A 19,653-nucleotide genomic window follows, 5' to 3' on the forward strand; every position below is an offset into this window, starting at 1 on the left:
ATCTTGTGATTGGTGCATTGCCAGTTTGTTGAAGACTAAGCACAGGCAGGATTATTGTGAGGCTGTTGGACAGTCAAGGTACCACAGCAAAATAGGTGAAGGTTAAACCCCCAGAAATTTAAAAGAACTGTCTCCCAGTAAAGACTTAGAGGAGGCCCATAGTCACAGAGTATTCTCAGGTATCACATTACACTGGTGTTTGTATTGAAAAGCCAGGACTGGGAGCATTGACTTCTCCATGAGCTAGATCCTGGGAGTGAGTGGTGATGTGTGGGGAGACAGGGAAGTTTTGAATGAGTGGAGGTGTCCCTATATGTGAGATTGTCCCTGCAGCTTCCCTTTCCACTTGGTTGTGATCAAAGTTACCTTGTTCTGCTTATGGATGAGCAAAGTTAGGGAAGTGTCATACTCAAACACAGGCTGAGTACAGTGTGTACAAACAGGGTGCACCTGCATGCACAGCTGATGGGAAGGGCTTTGCCCACTTCACCAGAGGGGAAAGTGGGCAAAAGTCTTGTGCAGCTTTAAATCAATTTAATATCAACTGGGATCAAACCCTTAAAAATTCATTAGCTTAAGCACAGGGTTACCATAGAATATCACAGTTGACTTCAGGTTGTGCTGGTGCTTTAAATAAATTTTTTCTCTTTCACTTTCTGAATTTATTCTCATTTTAACCCTGAATATATATACCTGGATTTGTGGGTAACATCAATATCCCTGTAAAACTTTTGGTCCTGAAATTACTTGTTCCTATGGTTAACTGCTGCTGCCTTAATTTGGTTGTATTTTATGGCCCCTGTTCAGTCCTTATGAAACCAGACCCAAGTTTAGTGCATTTTAAAAGCTGAACAAAATGGTAGTTAGCAACTGAAAATTGTTCACTTGTGTCTTGTAAAGGGGGAGAGATTATCAAGTCCTGTGTATACATATCATATCTTGTATTTTTATTATCCATATTTCTAGGCGAAGGATTTCTTGGACAATTTAAAATAAAATGTAGGGATTAGATTTGTGAGTGCCCGGAAATGCCCAGATGGGAGGGTTCAGCTATGTGACGTGTGAAATACCGAAGAGGCAGCCCTGAGGGTTTCTCTCCTGCCAAGTAGTAAACTTCAGAGGGAAAAAGGGAGGGAGAATGTAAGCAAACCTCAGTGCCTGCTCCGTGGCTGGCAGTTAATAAAGTGGAGAAGATGAATGAACCATACTATGAAGAAGTCCAGGATTTCTATACATCTGACCTCAGGACACCCACACCAAAGGAAGTGAATATTTGGCCACAGGCTGAAAGGAGCAGCAGCAGCTCTGGAGTTTCCTTTTCTTGCCCACGTGTCTGTCTTTGCCTTCTCTTGTTGTGCCTGATAAGCTGTGTGCTGGGACATCCTCAGTGTCTAGATTATGGGCCACCTTTCCAGCCCCCTTTTCACTTGGAGTTCTGCTCTGCCTATGAAAAATTTGGCTGCTGTGACCAGGAGAGAGACAACAGCATTGCAGCAAAATACTGGGATATCATGGATTACATCGATCCCCGGGGGCATAAGCTGTGTGGAACATACATCAAAGATATCCTGTGTCAGGTAGGGCAGAAAAATAATACATGTATCCTATGCTTTGGGCTGGTTTGGGGGTCAGTTGAGGTTCTGATAGTTCCTTATGGCTGGCCGTGTTGCTGTGAAGGGAGGTGTGGGAGCAGGGAAAAGGTGGACTGACAGGGTAATGGCACCTACTCCTCAGCATGAATTATGCAAAATGCTTTGTGTAAGGTGCATCACTCTGGAATCTGGCAATATATAGTGACATTTGCTAGCAATAATGGTTTATGAAAGCATTGCCCAGTGCAGATGATGATTGGAATCCTGCTGCTCAGTTGATTTTTTCATAATGAAGGAGAGAATTACAGATCAATATTTATCTTCTGCTTGCAGCTACCAGGTGCTGGATTACAAATTCTACACAACCAAAATGGTGTGGGAATTATGGGTGAAGTGTTTGGATCTCTGCACTGCATGAAGGATGTGTTTTGACTGTGTTCCTGCTGAGGATGCTCCAAATGGTGTGGTTGTTAAAGTAGAACAAAATTTAGTAGGCAGTGGTTTCAAACAGCTGCTGGAAGGTCCTGAGGCTGTAGTCACAGCATTTTCATCAGTGCTGTCTCCACACTGCCCACCTGGCTCATGGAAACGGGCACTGTGCAGGGAGGAAAGACCACAGGCACTGTTCTGGCTGAGCTTCTCTGCATCTCCGTAATTAGAGAGCAGAACCCACCTGCCTTTTTCACAACTGGTAGTCACACAAAGCTGGACTCACTGCATGCCAAAATTCAAAGCAGCCAAAAGACACACTTAATCTTTCTAAGAATGTGTAAAACTCTTGCAGTTAATATTTCCTTAGCTTTAAAGTATTATCTGTGTACCAAAATGTTTCCACTCTTTTTGGATGCTGGCAAGATTGTGGCATCTCCTTGGTGTAAGGGACATATCCTTTCAGCACCAGGGCTGGAAAAAAGTAGCATCAGGGTGGTTTGTGACTTTAAAGTTGGTAAAGCAGAAAAAGATGTGTTGCAGGTCCTAGCAGAACCACCGGTGTTGATGTTATGAAGATTTTTCTACGTGTTTCAGGTAGAAAAAGAACACTGTAAAAATTTACCATTGCTTCTTTGATTGCTCATTCTGCAGGGCATAATGTAATTTTGTTCTAAGTGTATTTTGTAAATAAACAACCAAACCAAACCAAACCAAAAAAAAACAAAACCCACACCCTTATTTACTTATAGATTTTCAAAGTTATAAGCTATTACTATTTTTTCTATCTTTTAGAGTAAGATTTCTGTTAAATCTTTGAGCTTGTGATTGTGTTGCTCTTCCTGGTCAAGTTGGTGACAACCGTGGAAATGATGTTAGGTTCTCTAGCAAATATTATTTGGCTGTTGAATTAGTGAAAGAGTGAAGATCTACCAAATGGTTTTGCTTTAGGAAGTCACTTTGCTGGAAATTGTTGCTGATCTCACGTGGAAGGGATGTGAAATGATAACATCTCCATTCTACCACCTCCAGAGTATCCTGACAGTTTGTAGTCACTACCTGTGATATGTTCACATGTACTTATTGCCACATTAAATATGAAAATACAGATGCATTTATGTGATCAGCATGTAATTGTGCCAAGTGCTTACTTCTGCAGTGTATGGCAGGACTTCAGATAAAACGGTGCTGTTAGTAAGGAGTGCTTTTATTGATATTCTCCATATGGAATTTAGGACACAAAGATTAGTCTCAGAAGCAGTGGTAGACAAAATAATATTGTTTGCTTTTGCCTTTTGAACAAAACATTGCAGGAAAGTGGTGTAGGTGCTTACTGATAAACCTGAATAGTAGCCGCTCTAATTTAGCAAAGGTAGCATTATTTCACTGTTTTGGGGAAGATCAGAGCAGTAGCTGTGTGTTGTAACAAAGCAGCTCATTCAGTTAGATGTTCCTTCAGTGCCAAACCCAGCAGACAGTAAAAACCAGACAACCTTCCTGGTGTGGCAATGAGGGGAGTGCTGAGCATTGCACAGAGGAAGCTGGTTTTGGCAACAGCAGCAGTCTCGTTGGTCCCACAGAGCCCAAGAAAGATGCCATGGAGCACACCTTACCTTGGCAGTGGGGCTGTGTTTCTTAACAGACAGATGATTATACAGGGATGTGTTCTGGATCATGGATTTCCTGCTGTCACTCTAAACCAGATTCATTTCTCTTAAAAACTAACAGGCTAGAAGAGGCATCTAAAGCAATCTGGCTCTGCTGGCAGAGCTGTTTCAGTTTGTGTCTGGCAAGATCGGGGTCTATTTTAGTTAGCTACACTTGTTTTAAGAACTTAGAGTTTTAGAGTCTGACACCCAGCTGAGGTGTTCTAGGATTTAGCTTAAAAACTGAATATGAAACTCTGAAAACTGCCTGTGATGTTCTTAAAGAGGTATTGTACAAGTTGCGTGGCTAGAAAATTTCCCTGGATGCAAACCTTGCTATGCGTGCTAGAACAGCTGTTTGGCTGATGGCTGGGAGGATGCTTCTCTGTTCAGAAAACTGCTAGAGGAGAGGCTTAAAAAACCAAAAAAGGTCAATTAAGCCTTGTTCAAGATGATTGAAAGCTGTGATATTAGCATGCGATGGGAGCTGATGCAGGGAAAGCAACATACTTTCTAACCCAGTTTTAATCAGAGGCTTGACTTGATTTCTGAATGCTTACTCTTCAGAGAAGCTATTACAAAACAGCAGAGAAGCATCAATGTGATCTTAGGAGTTTCTTTGGTTTTATAAAGTAGTGAGATTAATTTTCCTGCATGTTTGAGTGAAATGAAAGCAGACAACCAACAGTGACTGCAAGGCCACCTAATCCTGGGAGTTTACACAGACCCTGAGGAACAGCCTCCATCTCATGTGTCTTGCTGGGTCTATGTGCTGCAGGCATTGTTTTGTCAGGCAAACACTGTGGGGGAAGCCCAATGGCTCTGAAAGCATGGCAGCTGCTCAGGAGCCACAGTTATTCAGGAGCATGAACTGTAGGAGACCTTTATGCTGCAGCCTGTTGGCAGAACAGAGTTGAGGAAGCTCAGAGGTGGTGAGAATATGCCTTGTTTCAGAAGCAGCTGTTTTTTTAATGTTCTCAGGTTGCTGATCTGGGAGCTGGACTCTGCTCCCACTTCTTTGAGAGAAATTAAAATTGTTTTCAAGGGTGTTAATAAAGTAATCACTTCAGAACAGAGCTGAGAGGAGCTTTGGTTTTCCAATGACTTGTGCACAGCAGAACGGTGAGCCAGCTGCAGCCACATGCTAGTGGGAATGAGGGAGATTCCCAGGACTAGAAATGCAGGTTAGGCTCTGTCTACTCTCCCATACCTTTCCTTGGAGACACCTTATCAGGCTGTCACCTCTCCTTGCCTCCTAGTCACTTGAAATCAGCACCATATTTTGTGCAAATATGGTGCTGATATAAATATAACTAAAACCTCAGCCCGTTTGGGGGTGCATACATGAGTGTGTAGTGGTGAAAGCAGACAGGGTGAGCAATGGCTAATGGACTCCATAAGCATCAGGGCAGGAAATGCCAGCCAAGTGTTGTTAAATGCCAGCACCAAAGCTGCTGTCCTTCAAGAAGGTGAGAACAGAAAGACAAGGACATTTACCTGAAGCTTTGACTTTTGCAGATGGTGCTCAGGGTCTGGTGGTGCCCTTCCTTGTTATGGAAAGAAATTATACATGGGGAAAATGGTGTGGTTCTGCCAACTAGGGCTAGGGTCAGGCTGCAAGGGCAGGCAGGCCTGGGAGATTTGGCCTCCCTTTGCAAGGCTGGAGACTTCCGATTTGGGAAGTGGGAGAGGTTCCTTACAGATGTAATGCAGGACCAACAGAAACAAGTTCATTCTATGCAGCTTAGTATCCAAATGGCAGCAATGAAAAGTGAGAAACTTACTACACAAGAACTTACATCCAAGAACTGAACTTTACTCCTTACAAATCGTATCTGTTCTTATTATGGCCAAAAGCCCTTGGGTACTTCTGTGAGCACAGGAAACAGCTTGCTGTGTGAAGTTTGGAATCAAGGACAGTAGTCTTGACATTAAATACCCTAGAAAGGCTGCTTCTTGCAAAAAAAAAAAAAAAAAAAAAAAAAAAAAGCCATTGCTTGTATAGCTGCCCAGATTTTTTTAAATGAATTTTGTTTAATGAAGCAAACTTGTTTAATGAGGCAGAAAAATTGCTAATGCAGTAGTTCTTCATTCGTCGACTTCCTACATACTTACCTTCCTACATATGTGCCCAGTAAAAGACCTGGATAGATTGTTTTGAACTGCTGGCATTGAAACAAGTACAATAATATTTCTGCAGAGTTTAGTATCTTCTGTTTTAACTTCTGCAACTTTGTGCTGATTAAGATAGAGGTGGGATTTTAATGGAAATGTTTTATGGAAGTTCTGGCCCAGAATTTCTACAAGAGGAGTTAAAATTTAGGTACAAATTCAAACGCAATGCCTGATTTTCAGAATTTAACCTATATTTTGCACAGCTAAAACTCAATAATCTTTGAAGGAACATAATTTAAATACATAAGACTTAAGAATGTTGCTTGCAGTAGTTTTTTCCTGATGATCACATATAGAGTCAATGATATCTACATGAATTGCATAAGATGATATTTACTTACCGGAATCAGTTTTAAATCTCAACTACATCTGCTTCAGTAATACTGTGCATGCAGGAACATGACTGGAGTTGTACAGCATCAGACCAAAGATTAATTTAGCCTGTATATTTAATTGATATACATCTTTAACAGATGTACATCAATGTACATCTGGCAGAGTTTCCCCTTCTTTTTCAACCTGGTTCCTATTACCTTTATCTGATGCTCATTCATTTTTCTTCTGAGGGTAAGTGTAAATATCACAAGCGACTTCTCCATGTCACTTGTGATGTTTACAGACCTCTGTTAAGCTGTTACCCTGCTCTGATTACCTCTCTGCAAGACCGTTGAGTCCGATCTGAGTGAGCGGAGAATCCCCATCCTCCACAGTTGTACTTCTTTTGGGAAGAATTTTGTGCTTTGATGAAGGAAACTACTACTGATCTGTAAATCCATTTTGGCCATATCCTGAGTGACTTTCTACTATTCCACAACAAAGGTGACTCCTTGTGTTCTCTGCATTACTAAGTTTCCATTTTATTAACCAGTTTGCTTTCATGAAGATATGTTGGCTGCTCCCAGATGTGTGTACACATTCACATATTTAGTTTCTTTTACTTTCTAGGAATGTTCTCCATATGCTGCACACCTCTATGACGCAGAAAACCCTCGGACACCTCTAAGAAGCCTCCCAGGGCTCTGCTTTGACTACTGCTCCAAGTTTCATTCCAACTGCCGCTCTGCCATCCGCCTGCTGACGCGCGACAAGCACATCCAAGAATGCTGCGAGACAAACAGAACACGCTTCTGCAGCCTCCTCCAGCTGCACGACGAGGACTACTGCTTCCCCAACGTGCTGAGGAACACGGCCCTCAACTACAACCTGGGCTCCGTGGTGGAGGACCAGGGAGGCTGTATCCAGCTCTGCCTGAGGGAGGTTGCCAACGGCCTGCGGAACCCGGTGCTCATGGTGCATCCCAACGACCGCTCCCACCGCCTGTTCGTGGCCGAGCAGGTGGGCGTCGTCTGGGTCTACCTGCCCGATGGCAGCCGGCTGGAGGAGCCCTTTCTGGATATTAAAAGGATAGTGCTGGCTACGCCATGGCTAGGGGATGAGAGGGGCTTTCTGGGGATGGCTTTTCACCCCAAGTACAAGTACAATGGGAAGTTTTATATCTATTACTCATACATGGATAAGAACCGAGTGGAAAAGATCAGGATCAGTGAATTGAAGGTTTTGGCGTCCGATGCCAACAAAGCTGATCCACGCTCTGAAAGGTAAAGTTCAAGTTTAATTCTATGTAGGCCACAATGAGAAATCATTTTTCTCTGTCAGAGACACAGATAGCCCCAGGTATCAATACAGACTAGAGATGAATGGATTGAGAACAGCCCTGCTAAGAAGGACTTGGGGATGCTGGTGGATGAGAGGCTGGACATGACCCAGCAATGTTCACTTGAAGCCCAGAAAGCCAGCCGTGCTCTGGGCTGCATTAAAGCAGTGTGGCCAGCAGGTTGAGGGAGGGGGTTCTGCCCTTCTGTTCCGCTCTCATGAGACCCCACCTGGAGTGCTGCATCCAGCTCTGGGATCCCCAGTGCAGGAAGGATAGGGACCTGTTGGAGCGAGACCAGAGGAGGGCTACCAAGGTGACTAGAGGGATGGAACACCTCTCCTATGAGGAAAGGCTGAGAGAATGGGGATTGTTCACCTTGGAGAAGAGAAGACTCTCAGGTAACCTAATTACAGCCTTCCAGTACCTAAGGGAGCCTGCAAGAAAGATGAAGACAGACTGTTTACAAGAGCATGTAGTGACAGGACCGGGGGGAATGGCTTCAAATTCTACCTACTGAGAATAGGTTTAGATTAGATATTAGGAAGAAATTCTTTACTGTGAGGGTGGTGAGGCACTGGCACAGGTTTCCCAGAGAAGTTATGGATGTCCCATCCCCAGAAGTGTTCAAGGCCAGACTGAGCAACCCAGTCTGGTCCCAGGTGTCTCTGCCCACAGCAAAGGGGTTGGAACTAGATGATCTTCAAGGTCCCTTCCAACCAAACCATTCTATGATTCTTTCCACTTGCAGAACCTGCACATTCCCAGTCACCCTGGTTCAGGTGTGTGACTGGCCTACTATGAATCTACTAGAGACAGGTTGGCTCAAGGTCACACAGTAAACCAAAATTGAATTGAAAAGAGGACCTGGGATCTAGACTTCCAGGTCATCTTCTCTCTCCATCTTGTACTCTTGTCTTCTAAAGAGAAATAACAGGCTTAGGCCTATTATGGAATTCACATCTGCCCTAAGTGTTTTGTACTGTAGGAGAAGGGGGATGCTTTGCTACAGTACTATACACTCTTTTTATCTGCCGTGTATGCACCTACCCTGTTCCCCACTAAGAAAAAAGCTAATTCTCAATTATGGAGGAGAATTTGTTAAAAATTCTCTTTTCTTTTGTTAAAAATTCTTCTTTTCTCTAGAATTTCACAATCACCCTATAATGCTTTTGAAGGCCTCAAATTCACCAATTGCTTCTCATATAAGAAAGCAGAACCCACCTGCCACAACCAAAGTTGAAAGAGCAACAAGTATTCCCTGCAGAGGAATGCATTCTGTATTTGCAGTTGTGTTTTCAGAAGAGCTGTGGTACTCCTGTGCTCGTGGTGGTGGGTGAGCTCTGTAGCACAGGAGGTGCTAATGCAGTGCAGGCCAAAGCAGGAATGCTGCTTGGTTCATGGGAAAAGAGTTTCCTTGAGGGGTGCCACACTGAAAGGAGCTCTGCTGCGTGGCAGGAAGGTGGCCTGATGCTGCAGGCTCACAGGAAATCAGATGCCACCCAGCAATGCGTTTGACAAAGCCGGCACGTCTGTACAGCTGGGACATCCTGCTTTCTTCTGTAGGAGTGGTGATGTGATATTTCTGCAGCCTCCCAAATGTTCAGTCCTTCCCAGTACCCATATCTGAACTTATTTGTCTTTTCTTTTTTTTCCCAGGAATCTTTTGGAGCTTGACGAACCAGCTGCAAATCATAACGGTGGGCAGCTGCTCTTTGGTGTGGATGGCTATATGTATCTATTCACAGGGGATGGAGGGAAAGCTGGAGACCCTTTTGGAAAATTTGGAAATGCTCAGAACAAGTAAGTAGGAAGGGAGGTGAAAGCTTTGAGCTTGTTCACTAAGATACAAGGTTTGGAAGAATAAAGCAAGAGTGCTTCCTGAAAGTGCTTGTGCACCTGCAAGTCTATCCAATGCAGTATTTAAAAAAATTTTTTTTGCATTTTGAAAGCCAAGTTGTTTAGGGAAGAGAGAGTCTTCTAATTTGAGAAGGTTGCAAGACATACTAGCTGTTGGGTAATTAATTTTGGACAGATAACTTTCCTTTGAAAAGGGGGAAGAGAAAGATAATTTTTGTGTTTTCAGTTGGCTCTCATGCTGGGGTTTCTTCTTCTGTTGTTCTCCTTAGGAGTACTTTGTTGGGGAAAGTTTTGAGGATCGATGTGGATGGAAAAAGTCCTGATGGCAAGCCTTACCGCATCCCTCCTGACAACCCATTTGTGTCTGATCCCAAGGCCCGCCCTGAGGTTTATGCTTATGGGGTCAGGAACATGTGGCGCTGTGCAGTTGACAGAGGAGACCCTGTCACAAAAAAGGGAAGAGGGAGGATATTCTGTGGGGATGTCGGGCAGAACCGGTTTGAAGAAATTGACCTGATTGTTAAAGGAGGGAACTACGGCTGGAGAGCAAAGGAGGGATTTGAATGCTACGACACAAAGCTTTGCCACAATTCCTCTTTGGGTAAGGAAGAAGTTTTCTTATAGAAGATTACTTTATCACATGTGTATATTTAGTGGGCTATAGCACTGTTTTTCCAGTGAAGCTGAATAATCCTATGTTGTGTGTTAGATAGAGATTGTTTACATAAGAGCAGAAATCCCTTCTCCCCAGCCCTGCAGTGTTGGTATAAAATTATGCTCTGCTCATTCAGGGAATTCCCTGCCACACACTGCACCTGACAAGGTGTTCAAGTTCAAAGCCTGTGCATTTTGTAGACAGTGTTTTCCCAGTGAAGTCAGGAAAGCAATGGATTTGGTTTATGTAGAAAAGAGATTCTCTTCAGAGGCTCTGAGCCATGACTGTGGCTAAGGAGAGTGGACCAGGCTGATCCTGAGACTCTGAAACAACTCCTGTGGCAGAGGCAGTGTGTCCTAGCAAGCAGGGTGTTGCAGTAGAACGCCCAAAAGCTGTTCTCTGGGTCTGACTGTGGGTGTGATGGACAAACTCAATTCCTGCCTCAAAGAAAGAGTAGAAATTGGTGGTCCTTGTAAAGGTCTTTGCAAAGCATGATAGAAGAACTGGAAATTATTATAATGTTCCTTAAGCTGAGACCTGAAGACACCTGGTCTCAAGCTTGTGTAGGTGTTTCTGAAACATTTGCATGAGCAGGCAAGTGCAGAGTGTGCATTACTGCACAAGTGCAATGCAAGTGCACTGTGCATTTCTCCTCTGCTGTGCCAGTATCCACATAGCTCTCAAGTGTTTTGTTTGGTTGCTTTCCTAATGGCTCAGTCCTCCATTGAAAACAAAACTGAGTTGGATTTTGCTGGTTAATCTATGGTTTTTAATGAATTGCATTTGTGATCTTTATCCTCATCATTAAAGACAAGCTACTTGATCCTGGGGAAAAAAAGTGAGGACAGGACTAAAATTTTGTGGGATCTAATAATTCAACATGAGAAAGGGCTGAATTAAATTTTAGCATTGCCAGAGAAAAAGTCTTTATTTTATTAAAGTCTCATGACATAGAACAGAGGTAGCACACTTATTCATGTTCTGTGCAGAGAATGTCAGTGAACCTACAAAGATGTTGAATTAAATCGCAAGTGCTTGATCTTACTCCCTTCTCTAAAAATACTGACATCGGTAAAGATGACCCCTGCTGAAATGATTGGTGCAGCCACAAACCTGCAAGATAACACTTCCTGCAGGCTGATACCTTTCTGCATTGCTTGCTTGATGCAAAGAATCTTGGTTCTATGTGCTATGGAAGCTCATTGCGACGAAGCCTTGATAAGCAAGTACACGAAGAGCTCTTTAAAGCCCCTGGGCTTGTTCTGTCCTAGAGTAAAGTACTGAGTTCCTACTGAAATTTCGCTGTGTGATTTGTTCAACTGTATTGGTCCTTCTTTTAATTGTACCTGTCAGTGTCATTGAGCAGTTGCTTTTTGATGCTCTCTGGAAGTAAATTTTCTGACTTTTTATTTCTCTGAGTTTAACAGATGACATTCTCCCAATATTCGCATATGGCCGCAGTGTGGGGAAGTCAGTTACTGGAGGTTATGTCTACAGAGGATGCGAATCGCCCAACTTGAATGGCCTTTATATTTTTGGTGATTTCATGAACGGGTGAGACTAATTTTTTTTCTCTGCAGCTCCCATTTGGCACCCTCATCTGGGCAAATAAGTGTATTGGAGCATCCCAAATCCTTTTGAGCTGGAGTAAATGCTCTGTTTGACTATTATAACAACTTTTTTTTTGTTGGAATCTAAACTTACTCCAATTTAGAATCCTTAGGATACGTTTGCTTTTGTTCAGGCCTATTTTTCCAAAAATCAGCCAACAGTCAGGGTCCTCACTGACTTTTTTTCAGTAATGCATGATTTTGACAGGAACTAATTTTGATAATGGAAACATAAAACACAGGGTTTTATTTTTCATCTAGTCGACTTATGGCTTTACAGGAAGATGAGAAGACAAATAAGTGGAAGAAGCAGGATATCTGCATTGGCAGCACAACAGCTTGTGCTTTCCCTGGGATGATCAGTTCTTACAGCAAATTCATCATCTCATTTGCTGAGGATGAAGCAGGTGTGTATCATGCTAGCCATACCTTCACTGGAAACTGTACTGTCAGTTCTCTGTTGTAGGGAGGATGTGTAAAATTACGTGGCTCCTCACATGTCACTACAGAGTAGGCATTGCAAACAGGTTTGTGGCAGTCTCAGCAGGGCAGGGAGGGTTGGTCTGTGGTTCAGAGAGGTCTCCTGCCCTGTGTGGCTATTGCAGATTGATTTGATGGAGAGGTCAGGGGACAGATCCTCACGTGAAATATGCCAGGTTCTCTAAGGAGGCTGAGCTGCTGTTTGTTGCAGCCTTTCCTTGTCCTCTTGTTGATGTTTGTTTGTGCTGTTTCATTAATCAAGAGGCTATATCAATGCAATTCACCTTTTCATTGTAACAGCGCATCCTCGCTTGAGTTCTTAGAGCTTATCTGAATTTTCCCTGCTTCTTTAGTATAAGTTTCTCAGTCTTATTCAAAACATCAGCACTTTACACTATGGATTATAGACCAAGGCTTTATTTGGGGATCAGGAAAGCCCCTCATTTTAAAATTTAGTGTAAAGGTCTCAGCACATGAGATATTATTAAGGTCACAATGACCAGATCTCTCACCAAGGTGGAAGTACCAATGCATATTCTGTGCACTGTTCTACAGTCTCCTGACACATCTGTGTAATACAAAATGCAGCTGTGAGTTTTTTGAGAACACAGGTGTGGTTTAGTGAGCTCTGATGCTTCACCATTCAGCAGAAAAGAGATTTGCTTGCAATGAAAAGATCCTAGATGGTCTGGTTAGCATATTCTGTCAAAGCTTCATGGAGATGCAGGCTTTGTTGTATAATGTATACAATTTTTAACTGTTCTAACAACATGTGGAGTGAGTGAATATTAAACGTCTCTTCTGGTGGCGCTTTTAGAAAACAACATGGTGGTGACTTTCACAACTACCACAGAGAAGTAAGAAGCTTCTGTCTTCCATGGATTAGCCAATTTAGTTCTTTTTTTTTTTTTTTTTGGTATGACTATGAGATGGCTAAACATTTCTTGTGTGGTCTTCCCCTCTATTTGTAGTTTCTGGCTGCTTCTTCGGTACAAACATGTTTTAAAAAATACATATTTATGCAGAGGAAATTAACCTTTTGGAGAGCCACAGACATGAGTAATGAAGGTCCTGCTCAGGCATTCTGCCTGATTGAGAGCTGCTGGTTTTGTGTGGATCCCTGCTGTGGCCAAGAGACGATTTGGTGTCTGTGGGAGCCCACCTGCACAGATCAGCGTGAGGCCAAAGCCTGCTTCTTGGACTTCAGGCATGACTGAGGGGGGAACTGAAGGGGTTTTCTTTTCTGACCACATGAATTAGTGAAGAGCCAGGAAAGAGAGGAAAATGGAGAACTGGGATTCAGCCTGGGCACTTGAATCTAAGACCAGTTTTCTTTTTTCACTTCCATTTAGGTGAGCTGTATTTTATGTCTACTTCTTATCCCAGTGCCTATGCACCACATGGATCGCTCTACAAGCTTATTGATCCTGCAAGGTTTGTAGTTAAAGATGTTTTTCCAGGCCAAATTCTTCTATAATCACCATATGCTCTCCAGGTACCACAGTAAAAGAATGCTAAGTACTACTGATAGATAATCTCACTGACATCTACATTCAGTCCTTGGTTTTTGTTCACCCACTGTACATCTGGTGCAACTTTAATCAGTTTTAATGAATTTATTCCTCACTCGTCATATCTGTGCACACAGAAATCGGAAATAGAGTGCAAATACCTTGGAAGATCTGGGAGAGTTAAGGATTAGAAGAATATCTCCTTGGTTACATATCTGAAATATAGCACAGTGATATTTTAAAAACTACAGTCCATATCCTTCAGGGTCACTACATCAAATATCTACCATGCACTTTAATATAAATAAGTGAATTGTACTCCACAGTGTAGTTTTCTTCATGAAGATGAGTGAAACCTGGTGGTTCATGCAGTGTTCAAATAATAACTGGAGTCTGAATCTGAGATTTTCCAAGCAAAATATTTTTCCCCATTAAGCATTATCCTTGCTAAAGTCTGTTTTTACAATAATAAGCACACTTACATAATTTTTTCCTCTCCCAAGATTTTGGATCTTGCTAAAAAGCATTAAATGGGTTTCAAATCACCCTGTAAAGTAGATACAGTACAAATGTGTCTGTGCTGTTGCAGAGACCTCAGGCACTAACAAAATGAAGACATCAAGTTATGTTTTCTTGTGAATTTAAATCCAAAGCTAGATGGTAAACTCAAGCTCTGTACCAAGGTGATGGGAATAGGAACTTTTGAGTCTTTTACTTGCTGTAATTGCTTGAGGAGACTCCTGCCTTTAACACATCATTTGCCAGGAAGTTTTTGGGCTGCAGTAACTGTGGCTGACCAAAATACAATATTTTCAACTAAAAAAATCTATATTTGTGAGCTTGCATAAACATCAAGAGCTTGTGCCTGCCGTATTTCACCAAAGAAAAAAAGCTCTATAGTCTCTATGCCAGTCCCTTGTGTGCCATGAAGACCCTGTGCTTTTGAAGCTTCATGTCCCTCACTTCTAGAACAGGACCAGGCACTTATTTCCTTGGCTCTCTGGAATTTATTCTTGTATTTTCTGCTTCACCTTGTTTACCTTAGCCCGGATGCTGCTCTGTCAGCTTTGCCCTTGTCTGTTTGTTTAAGCATGTTGCAGGCTTGTCCAGGGTTGTGCTCCTCTGGAGCCTGAGCATGCTTGGCCCTGGAGCAGAGTATCCTAACACCTCCAGCTCCTGGGCTGTACTCTGGCCTCCTCCTCACTGTCTCATGAGTGGAGATTTCTTCTTTATCCTTTGCATTTTAATGCTGTTTATAGGGCTCTTCCTTTACTGTCTTGCTGGGATAACTGGCTCCCCTGATGGGAGCAGTCCCAGTCTGCCCAGCCAGGCACTCCCTGCCTCCTGCCCACACATCAGCCAGCACACTGGCAAGGGCAGCAAGCCACACAAATACCTGCTTTCAAAACATAGCCAGGGCCACTGCCATATACCTGATGGCAACTCAAACTTCCCTAGGAACCTGCCAGGAAAACTGGTGACAGCAGTGCCATTTGTCCCCATTTCAGCTTGTCTTTCCAGCACTACTCTTGGAGACAGCAGAGTGGTGCCTGGATTGGCACCAAATTCCTTCAGTCATAAGCAGAGGGAAAATGAATTAGGAAATGATTTAAAAATTAGAGAGGAGAAAGAGGGGGGATCACCCCCCCTCCAAATCCCTGCAAGCAATGCCAACAACTCTGCTTTAGTAACCTTTTTTTTAAAATTGAAATGGTGTGGAGGAAGCACTTGGCTCTTGTCACTGTCTGAAAGAGAATGCTAATCATAAGAAAATGTGATGCCTTAGGTTATGCTTCGCTTTGCTCTGTGCTGTCAAGCATGCCAAATTGGAAGAACCTGTTCTTATTTGTCCTACAGCAGTTCCCTTGGTGGGTAAGGGAAGACACAGGTGTGTTGTGCTTCTTTGTACCCCCTTCCTGTCATTTAATATGTGACAGCTTTACCTTGGGGAAAACGTAGGTTTGGGTTTTTTTGTGTGCTTTTGTACTGTGGGAAATTGTCAGGGAACAGCAGGAGAAGAACATGGACACATTTTCTTTGCAGTTGTTCCTCCCTCACTCCTTGCCTGTTTCTTTCCTGTCTCGCCCCTCTCACTGCAGCACCACGTTGTGTCCGAAGCAGCTCCCTTTGAAGGTCACACTAATGTTGTGGGGCTGTGCGGAAACATTCTGCTGTGTGTGCAGAGATCCTTGTGCTGCACTGTGAGGGAGGGCAGAGAACTGTCACTGCCAAGCCCTGTGTGCATGAGTGAGACTCCCCCGCTCCAAGGTGGGATGCACAAGCCAGTATTGGGGAGGACAACCCAAAGTGACTGATTGTCTGAAATTGAATGCCCTTGAATTCAGTGGTGGGCAGCAAGTTCACACAGGCAGGCCAGCATCCCACACACAAACAAACCAACCAACCCACTGGCTATGGATGCTAGATAAAGACAGCCCACACTGTCTGATGACAGAAACTTGACAAGAAGAGTGGTAGAAAAGAAGCTGTAGCCTCCCAGCTGCTATTGGGACAGGGATTTTGTGGCTTGCAGCCTTGTGTAGGCTCTTGAATTCCACCTGTGTTTCACTCCAGGTGCCTAAAGTGCTTTCATGCCTGTTCCACCAGAGGCAAATGACAACAGGTGATTGATGTGTGCCTACGAAATAAATAAAGTTCCCTAACAATCTCTGACATGTGCATGTGGGTTTCTGTTTTCCAAGGAGAGCTCCACCTGGGAAGTGTAAATACAAGCCTGTTCCAGTGAAAACAAAGAGTAAGCAGATACCGTTTGTTCCACGTGCAAGTAAGTTGTCAGGCTTTGATTTTACTGAGAAGCAAAACATACAGCCATCTTTCCAGGATGTGACTGGCATCTTTAGCAGTCTTAAAAACTAAAGCACTGAGCAGGACCAATCTTGAAGTTTGGCTATCACATTTAACCTGTGCTTCTGCCATCTACGAGATGCCATGCTTTTTCTTAATCCCAGTCTCTGTTTTCTTTTCTCCTGAGTGTTGCCAAATAGTAATGTACATGGGCATCACAAGGGAACTGATGGCTTTGAGTCAGGTGTTAGATTAGGTCTGGGAAGTTCTGAGAGCTTATGCCTGACTCTGTGACAACCTCCTTGAATCAAATAATCCCCTCTCTGTACCTCTAGGGGAGTCAATCTTCCTTCCTTCTGGCCATCATCTGTCTTAAAGTCTCATGCAACTAGGGCAGGAGTTCCATCTTGAGTAGAAATGGTGTTTAGCAAGTTGAGGTTATCTCGTCTGGGATTTCCAGATATTAGTGTAATATGAAAAATTTGTATCATTAAGTCTGCCAAAAAAGGGTGCAAGGTTTCATCATACTCTGCCTGGAAGTAACTTTCCTTAAATATACATTCATAATTTCTAAAATTAAACATTTTATTTCCAAGAAAACCAAGGGTCTTTTGATGGAAGAAGAGAGCTTTATAGTGTGCATTTCTTCTTTCAGAATGTCAGCTATTTTTCTTAACTGTAGCTCTACTGTTTCTATCAGTTGTATCTCTGAATTAGCCTTTTCCCTTAAAGCAGGGATGCTGAACCATGTTAATTACTTTCCTCAGAGACTGTCCTTGAGCTGCTTAATGAGCCTTCAACAGCCAAGCCTCCAAAAAAATCTTCTACCCTTCCTGCAGCCATCCCAACAGTTTCTTCTAAGAAAGCAAATAAAGCCCCATCCACCAAAATAAAAGCATCAACAGTACAACCAGCTCCATCTGGTAAACAGAGAAAGAGAATCAAAGCTGAGGCTAAACCTCACAAGCCAAGGCAGGGAGAAAAGGTTGCACACAGCTCCAGAACTACACCAGCACCACCTTTGCCTAAAAGGAAGGGCTCCCACCTAGCCAGACCCAAGAAGGTTCTTCCAAAGAACGCAGCGCTAGCTAAGGGAAAACTGGAGAAGAGGAGGAAGAAGCAGCTTTTGAAGCTCAGTGATGTACCAGTATAAGCAAGTCACTTGTCAGTCAGTCAGTCAGTCATGGCTAGGCTTCGCGAACGAAGATTTGTGAAGGCACTATCCACATTTGCTGCAGGCACGCTGGTGGCTTATGAGGCCAATACGTGATAGACATATCCGATTGCAAAAGGCGCAGCAGAAAGACTCCTTAGATGGTGTATTTTGCAAGACATGGTTCTTTCTGCGTTGCCTTTTTTCCTCGAGAGTGATCCTGCGTGAGTTCTCAAAGGAGACAGCTGCGTTGTAGATGATGTGTCTCCAGGCCTCCCGATTGGAGGCCAGAGTAGACCAGTTATGGTGAACAATATGGCCAAGGCTGAGATGTTGTTTCAGGGAGTCCTTGAATCTTTTCTTCGGGGCTCCTCTCATGCGGCAGCCAGTGGCAAGTTCACCATAGAGCAGGATCTTAGGGAGGCAGTGGTCCTTCATCCTTGAGACGTGCCCTGCCCATCGCAGCTGCATTCTCAGTAACATGTAAGATGGTGAAAAAAATGTCTTGAATAGTGACCAAATAAAAGAGAATTTGACTGACTTACTGCACCAGTGCTTCCGGGTGTGCCTCTGTTACTGGCAGTGCTAGCAGTCTCTATATATGTTTTATTAATCCTAAAGTGCACCAGCCTCCTAATATTAACTTTCTTTGCAAATCCTCCTATGATGTCCTTTTCTGACATAAGTGATTATGAGAGTCTCTGATGGACATTTGCTGGTAAGATTTATCTGTGCGTGACTGTCTAATAAATCTGAGTGCCTCCAAATTCTGGGACTTTCATCTTTGATCAAGGAATATGGAAGAGATATGTCAATGGCCTCACCTTCCTTTTTTTTTTTTTTTTTTTTGAGACGCAGTGAAAAATATATTTCAAGAGCAGCTGTCTTTCAGATAATGAAATTAGATTTTTTTTTTTCCCTTTTTAAAGGGGGGCCACCAAGATCCTCACAGGGCTGGAGCACCTCCTATGAATACACAGACTGAGAGAACTGGAGTGGTCCAGGCTGGAGCAGGAAAGGTTCCAGGGAGACCTTATAGCAGGCTTTTAGTCCGTAAAGGAGGCCCACAAAAAAGACGAGGAGGGAGGTTTTTACAAGGTCATATAGTGCCAGGACAAGGGGGAACGGCTTTAAACTGAGAGAGGGGAGGAGCCAAGGAAACACCCAAGTTACATCTGAGCAGTGAGGTGAAACCATCCTCTGGTTTGAGAGCACCCACGGGGACGCGAGGCTGTCACAACCCTCAAAAGTTCAGTTCCAGACAAGTGTATTTCTCCGGGAAGCGCAGCCGGGGCCGGACCCGCGCTCCCGCCCTGGGGCTCGGAGGCCGCCGGGCCCATGACGTCATTTTGCAGTCCCAGCGTTACGTTCGTCTCCAGCCGCCACCCCCTGGAAACACCGGGTCGGGAATGCAAAAGGCACCTCCCCGCTGCCGCGGCGGTGGCTCCGCGCCGGCGGGGAGCGACCTCAAGCCCCCAGCTCGGTCAGCGGGAGGATAATGATAAAAAAGAGGAGGAAAAGGTGTAAAGGCCCCAGCGAGGATCGAACTCGCGACCCCTGGTTTACAAGACCAGTGCTCTAACCACTGAGCTATGGAGCCACCTATCATTTCCAGCCCTGCCGACGGCTCCTGGCCCTCTCCCGCGCCGCTTCCCCGCGCTCCTCCTGGATTCCGGGGGTGCCTCCAGCCGCAGGGGCCGGGTGGGCACGGTCCGCCCGCCACTCCCCGAGCCCTGCCCTCCGCCGGGGTGTCTGCCCGCCCGAGCGCCAGGGAGGCGGAGCGGCGGCAGTCCCGCCGCGGGGGCTTCCAAGGCTCCCGGCCCCTTGGAGCTGTTTGGGGGCGTCTCATGCTCAACACCCCCCGCACTGAGCCGGACCCTCCCGCACCCGTGTTTTCCATGGGAAAAGGTGCCCGTGGCGGGGGTGTGAATCCCGCTCCCAGCCCACCTCCACGGCATTGCCCGAGGGTGGCCGGCGCCCTTCCCCCCTTCATCAGTGGGCGGTCGCACCTGCCGCAAATTCCGGGAGAAGTTGCCGTGCTGGTGGGGGTGTTTCGGTGGTACCCTGAGGCTTACGAGAGGATTGC

At 44.4% G+C, this 19,653-nt stretch overlaps 1 protein-coding gene and 1 non-coding gene across 2 annotated transcripts; one reads left to right on the forward strand and one right to left on the reverse strand.

The window, feature by feature from the left end:
- Window positions 1-1,560: 1,560 nt before the first annotated feature.
- HHIPL2 (HHIP like 2) lies at window positions 1,561-17,097 on the forward strand. The gene is made up of 9 exons (XM_032684496.1): window positions 1,561-1,577; window positions 1,926-2,053; window positions 6,788-7,440; window positions 9,153-9,296; window positions 9,623-9,954; window positions 11,436-11,562; window positions 11,880-12,025; window positions 13,451-13,532; window positions 16,312-17,097. Exons 2-9 carry the CDS (start codon window positions 2,042-2,044, stop codon window positions 16,484-16,486), a joined length of 1,671 nt encoding a protein of 556 aa, XP_032540387.1. The 5' UTR covers window positions 1,561-1,577; window positions 1,926-2,041; the 3' UTR covers window positions 16,487-17,097.
- A 1,997-nt stretch (window positions 17,098-19,094) lies between these two features.
- TRNAT-UGU lies at window positions 19,095-19,167 on the reverse strand. The gene has a single exon. It is a non-coding gene; the product is annotated as a tRNA-Thr (tRNA).
- Window positions 19,168-19,653: the final 486 nt, after the last annotated feature.

The sequence above is a fragment of the Chiroxiphia lanceolata genome, chromosome 3 (assembly GCF_009829145.1).
Source record: "Chiroxiphia lanceolata isolate bChiLan1 chromosome 3, bChiLan1.pri, whole genome shotgun sequence".
Classification (NCBI taxonomy): Eukaryota; Metazoa; Chordata; class Aves; order Passeriformes; family Pipridae; genus Chiroxiphia; species Chiroxiphia lanceolata.